The sequence below is a fragment of the Dermatophagoides farinae genome, chromosome 1, assembly GCF_024713945.1.
Source record: "Dermatophagoides farinae isolate YC_2012a chromosome 1, ASM2471394v1, whole genome shotgun sequence".
In the NCBI taxonomy this organism is placed as follows: domain Eukaryota; kingdom Metazoa; phylum Arthropoda; class Arachnida; order Sarcoptiformes; family Pyroglyphidae; genus Dermatophagoides; species Dermatophagoides farinae.
The window spans coordinates 4,158,331-4,164,736 of NC_134677.1; the positions used below are offsets into that span (position 1 = coordinate 4,158,331).

At 29.6% G+C, this 6,406-nt stretch overlaps 3 protein-coding genes across 4 annotated transcripts; all 3 read right to left on the reverse strand.

The window, feature by feature from the left end:
- Window positions 1-50: 50 nt before the first annotated feature.
- Window positions 51-1,060, reverse strand: LOC124493032 (uncharacterized). The gene is made up of 2 exons (XM_047056074.2): window positions 744-1,060; window positions 51-688 (listed from the first exon to the last, which is right to left on the reverse strand). Exons 1-2 carry the CDS (start codon window positions 899-901, stop codon window positions 193-195), a joined length of 654 nt encoding a protein of 217 aa, XP_046912030.1. The 5' UTR covers window positions 902-1,060; the 3' UTR covers window positions 51-192.
- Window positions 1,061-1,354: 294 nt separating this feature from the next.
- Window positions 1,355-2,164, reverse strand: LOC124493033 (uncharacterized). Of its 2 annotated transcripts, XM_075733954.1 has the most exons (3): window positions 1,779-2,164; window positions 1,557-1,711; window positions 1,355-1,434 (listed from the first exon to the last, which is right to left on the reverse strand). In XM_075733954.1, exons 1-3 carry the CDS (start codon window positions 2,009-2,011, stop codon window positions 1,427-1,429), a joined length of 396 nt encoding a protein of 131 aa, XP_075590069.1. In that variant the 5' UTR covers window positions 2,012-2,164; the 3' UTR covers window positions 1,355-1,426. The 2 variants fall into 2 exon arrangements, with proteins under 2 accessions (XP_075590069.1, XP_046912031.1); XM_047056075.2 differs by having other exon boundaries at window positions 1,434-1,711; window positions 1,779-2,161.
- Window positions 2,165-3,046: 882 nt separating this feature from the next.
- On the reverse strand, window positions 3,047-4,039 carry LOC124491752 (uncharacterized). Its single transcript, XM_047054449.2, has 2 exons — window positions 3,766-4,039; window positions 3,047-3,494 (listed from the first exon to the last, which is right to left on the reverse strand). The coding sequence occupies exons 1-2, from the start codon at window positions 3,770-3,772 to the stop codon at window positions 3,121-3,123; spliced, it is 381 nt and encodes a 126-aa protein (XP_046910405.1). The 5' UTR covers window positions 3,773-4,039; the 3' UTR covers window positions 3,047-3,120.
- Between the last annotated feature and the right edge of the window lie 2,367 nt (window positions 4,040-6,406).

A 6,406-nucleotide genomic window follows, 5' to 3' on the forward strand; every position in this document is an offset into this window, starting at 1 on the left:
TATATCAAAATTGTTTATTTTTATGCAAAAAATTATTCGACATGTTAAACTTTTTGATTTATTTCTTTATTTTGTTCGTACCAATCAATCGAATATGATAAATGTGAATAATTCAAATGTAATTAAACATGTATTAAATTTTTTTTTTTGGTGAAAGCTTTTATTTTGAATTTCTGTCACGAATTAAATCCATCAGAATAATCCTCCGCCAAGTGGTGATCCACCACCACCACCAATGCCTCTGAATACTGAATCCAATGGTGAATTATTGCCACCAAATATTGATGGCCTTGTTCGTCTTGATGATGAAGATGATAATGGTGAGCTACCACCAAAACCACCGCTTAGCAATGATCGAGATGAATCTACAGCCGATGAAACGGAATCTTGAATAAATGATAGTGGATTGCCACCACCACCGGGTGATAAAATTGAAGAAGTATCACCCAATAATGATGGTTGCGATGAAGTAGGTTTGGTTGACGGTTTTCTTTTAGGTTTTGATGATGATTTTCGGCATGCTTTTTTAGCATCTTTACAACCACTCAATGGAACACCGGTCAGACGATCAGAAAGAGAATTCAGATGTGCTTGAGCTAATAATGAATTCGTACAGCCTGCTTGTTTACCAGCCACTTTTAAGCCACTACGTAGACCCGAGCTACAAGCTCGATATTTTCTATATGCACTGTATATAAAAAAAATGCAATTAGTTATCAAAAAAATTTTGATCGTACATTTACCAGCATGGATTAGAATCTTTGGATGGTGCAAATTTTGTTAGACAATCACGCATTCCATTCAATATCAATGAATCGCAAGTAAGTATACCAAGTTGAGCTGAAACCAATGTGAAAGTGGTTATGACCACAAAAAATGAAATCAACAAAATCTTTGCCATTTTTTTTTGTTGACGTGAAATCAAATTGAAATGGTGAATATATGAAAGGGGTATATTTATATTGAAAATATCTTAATGGTATATAATATACGACGTAGTTTTTCAAGTAAAAAACAAGTATAATCATAATCATCATCATTGCAACCATGATGGTCATTAATGGAGAGTGGTAGTGTTGATCATGATACGTCTACGTCACGTCCATAGGAAAACTTTCAATTTTGTTTTAATTCAATTCACCAACATTTGAACATGGAAAAACGTATGAAAAGTAATTCATATTGCATAAATGAATGAAAAGAAATCGAATCATAGGAGGCAAAGTGTAAAATATACGAAAAAGAATGTTTCATTGTTGTGTGTATCCTCCTTACTCAACCGAATCGGCCATTTCATTATTAACCATCCATCCATTAATGTATAAACTTTAATGGTCATCCATCAATCAAATTATGTTCAAACGCCTTTAGGCAACTCTTTATTACATTTAGTAATTATCCACAAAAACCCATTGGTAATTGAACGTCAGGTATCTGCGAAAACAAAAAACAAATTTTATTTATTTCATCCATTTGTTATTTGAAAATTTTCTAAGATAAAATTAAATGAATAAAATATCATCCTTGTTTTGGTTTGCTGCTACGGCAAGAATTACTTGGACATGAACTTAATGGCAAACCGATTAAACGATCAGATACAGCCCATACGACTGGCATCGATAATGAACGTGGTGGACAACGGTCACGTGCAACAGCAAAATTATGGCCATCTTTTAGACCTTGTATACAGGCACGATATTTTCGATATGCACTAGTATACGATCGATAAAACAACAAAAAATTCACAAAATAATTATTCAATCGAATTAAATACATACCAACAGCTTCCTTTCGATATTCTTGATGGACCAAAATTGTTCATACAATTAGCCACTCCAGCATACACAATTCGATCACAGGAACCAAAAACCGGAATATATCGATCAAAATTTCGTATCATTGACCATAAATCATTTGATTGTGCCATCGTAATTGATGATAAGGACACAAATAATAAAAATATAGCAATCGATGAGCTAATCATATCGAGATTATAAATTTTAATCCTCATCTTGCGGTTGTTATTTTTCTAATATTTGAAAACAAAAAGAAATTCTTGCTGAAAATGCATAAAATGATGGTCATTTCTTCTATGATTGAAATATCCAAATGTTTATTGCATAGCATAATTCTTTTTCAATTATTTTTATTGATTTATTTTGGAAAATCCTGTTGAGCTATTAATGTTATTATTATCGACAGCGACAAATGTCAGAAAATGATTATGAAAGACGAAAAGCTTGTTATCCTTGAAAAAAAATGCAAATTGTTGAAAACATCGCAATACTGCCATCTGGTAATCGTGAATCAAACTAGCAATAATTTTTTTTTTGTATCCATGAATTTTGATTTACTACGAACCGGTCAAATCATCATCTTCATTATCTTTTATAGTCTATATAATCATCGATCATTGATCGTACAAAAAAATTTATCGACGATGATGATCATCATATAATGATCTAGAATTTTTTTTTTGACTGACACAATGTTCGATTCATCAACCGCGATTTAGTCGTGCATCTCATCAAAAAAAAAGACAGAAAAGAAAAAAAATTCGGCCATTTTAATCTAGTACCTGTCGAACTGTTCATGTCAATACGATTCATCATAATCAACTGTTTGTATGTCATGTAAATTTGAACTCTTCTTTATTAATCATAAACAATTGATAATCGGCCAACGTATTATTGGTAAGCATAACACATCTGTATGATTATGATCATCATGGACAAGAAAATATTCGATAAAAACACAAAAATCTTTACTCACAGGTAATATTTTTTTTTGTTTTTTTGATGTTGATCATCATCATTAAAATAATCTTCATCAAGATGATGATAATCAATATTAGAAATTAGGATAAGATTTTATATTGGCCTTGTGTATTTTAATGTAAACTTCATCATTTCATTATACTACCACATTGTACTAAGATATGATAATATTGTATTTTTACTTTTTCTCCCAATAATCAACATATTATTGTCATCATTATATTATCATAAGAATAACAATGAAAAAAAAATTGAAAAATAGGCTCTGATGAGTTTGATTTTTTATTTTTATTTACAAAAGATCACAATATAAATGTTTTAAAAAAATTAATTAATTAATAATTCATTGATCATTAACAATTGGAACATGAAATAATTTATCATATATTGTCGATGATTTTAGATAATGTATACAAGTGATGGTTGCCTTATTATTCTGACAACATTCTAAATGTTCAATACAATTGATTGGTTCATTGTGATGTAAACAATTCAATATTGGTTTCGAACATTGATGTGCAAAATTTGGACCCATACAGCGTAAAAATTTAAATGCACCATGTGTATTATAATCGATTAATGGTTTATATAACTTATGCAGATCAGGCATAGCTAAATCAAATGGTAAATTGAATGCCAATGTTGACGAAGGTATCAACAACAAAAATAACAACAATGATGATACGGCAATGGTCATCTTGTTCGATTTGATTATTCCTATATATCAGATAAAAACAGATAATAATACGAAAAAATAGTTAAAATCATTATATAGAAAAAATATATCCGTTTTGTTATGGATAAAATTAACAAAAAAAAATTGGGACAGCTAAAATAGAGAGAGAGAAAATGATTCAATCGGAAAAAAATGGTATGAAATTATCGGATGCGTCAATGTCCGAGCTCATAGTTTCGGATATATATTTAAAACGATGATGATAATCATAGTGTATGATGCATTTGTGTATGTAAATCATTATTAACATACCTTTCATGATGATGCTATTATTATGATGATGAAACAGTAGAAATATTTATTCGAATTCTTCCAGAAAAAAAATAAAACTAAACTAAATGAAAGGAATTCATCAAATCTAACTATGCATAGTAAGCGAATAAAACTTCGTTTCGTTGTGGCTGCATTGTCGACCTTTCGGTTGGTCTTTTTATATGTTTTTTTCTAATCGAAAATTTTCAAGTCCAAAATGGCAAGCCGGTATGAACCAGAACGATAATGGTGTTATGACACGTATACGTACGTGTATGTGAACACGTTCCATGTCAATAAATTTCATACTATGATATTCTATGACCTTTGTTTTGTTTGTATTTGTATTGTTGTTATAAAGATAATAATGTTATCGTCGATGTATGGTGATAAGACCCGTGTATGTCCAAGTAGACCTTGTTGATAAAGACCTGACTAAATAGCATTTGATTGTTATCGGTTTTACTACCAACCAAATCAAACCGGACTAAAAGAGAAAAACAATTTGTACCAGGTTAATCAGAAGTGGATTTAAATTTTTTTTTATCTTTAACTTTAAATTAACTCCGTCATCGATAATTACCATTTTATTTTGATACGAAAAAGCAATCATTGCCTAATTGAAAAACTTATACTTGTCATTTTTGTCTGTCCGTTATCGATGATGATGATCTTTTTTTTATCCGCAAAAAATTTCTTTTATTTTATCAATTTCAATTTCGATGTTATTGCCTGTTCCAATTCCATAAGAAACAAAAATAGTTTATTTTCTTCCCGCTTCGTGTTTGTGTGTTGTCAGTGGATATAGAAATGAATGAAGATGATTTTAAGGTGATAAAATATAATTAACTTCCGTAACAATTATATAAATCACACATACACATTAATTTTTTATGTGTGAATGTAACAACTTGAGGCGGTTAACTTTTTTTTCCGAATATAGAATATGAAAACTAAACAAAGCAAAAAAAAAAATATTCATCAAAATTTCAATTCAGTTATTGACAATCGAATCCATGAAAACATTGCAAGTCACACGTCTTTGGCATTCTTTTCTAATTTGATACTTATAAAATCACGATTTTTATAACAAATTTGAAGATAACGAGTTTTTTTTGTTGTTGTTGTTGTTCATCATCCTGAACATGACAGAAAAGTTTTCATCTTCATAACCGATTCGGAACGGAAAAACCTCTCTCTCTTGCATTGCTCCAATTGTCTATAGACCAAAAGTTTTCTCGGCTTAATAATCTATTTTTATTAAATTCGAAAGAGTTATATTTAGCAGGACATAAAAAAATCAATGTTTGGAATATTTACAGATTCACAGATAGTTATTTATTTCTTTGAAATGAAAAAAAAATCAATAATTGATTGGATAGAAATTTTCGAATTGATTGGAAACGATGTTTTTTTTCGGTAATGGACAAAACTAGAAACGAATCTGATCAGAACCAGATATTCCTTTTGTTGTTGTTACCGATGATCAAATCATGGTGTTTTTATCATCATCATCATCAATGATCAAGACAAGTTAACCACTAATTGAATACCACATATCGAGACGATTGGATTGGATCGAATGATGATGATGATAATGTAGCTTAAGTCGAATCAGTCAATCAATTGATTGATTGATTGACATACCACATGTTTTAGGACATTTAAATTCCAAGATTAAAAAAAAATACCAACATGCATGAAGATGATAGTGTGAGCGGATTTTTATTTTTATTTTTTTTTTATTTTTTTGATTTTTTATTCCGTCAAATTTGATGCTCATCGGTTAGCTTCTTGTTCTTTCAAGCCAAACAACAAAAATGTTTGCATTTTGATCCTAGAAACAAACATTTTTTTTCACGATTTTGATTGACTGACAGTTTTATTTTTTGCTATATCTGCCATGAATGTGTTCTGCCTTTGTAGTTATTAAATTCAACAGGCAATTGCCAATGATGAGCAGAAAAAAAATCCTTTTAGATAAGAAAAGGAAAGAAGAAAACAATTTTTTGTTCGTCCCATTTTAGCCAAAAAAAAAATTATCAATTCCAAAATTGAACATGGAATGGATTTACAAATAATAATCATATAATCAACACTATGATTATAATGTCTGTGAACAGGATGAAAAATTTTCTTTAAAAAAAAAAATTTAACTTTATCCTTCAAACTTTGAAACAATCATTTTTCATCCCTTTATGGCATATTCGGGTCTGTTTTATATTAGCAAATTTTAATTATTAACGATCCAAAATAAAAAAAAAAAACCTATGAAACGAAAATCGAAATGACGAAATAAATGGACAAAATGAATTCAATTAATACATTCCAACATTAATTACCCGATCCTCAATGATATCATACATTGATAATACAGGTGTGAAAAAACATATGCAGTCTACATGAAAAACATTTTCTTTATCGATTTTTTTTTTTTTTTTGAAAATGGGAATAAAAAAACTTTTGTTATTCGTTCAATGTTTGTAATGTTATGATTATCCGAGTTTGAAAAAAGAGGCGGATGAACAAAATTTGATCGAGCAAAGTAAAGAGAGAGAGAGAGCAACGATGAGCCTGACCAAACATGATGATGGTTGAAGAGTTGATCATTCCATCATCATAAATGATCATCGCCATAGTA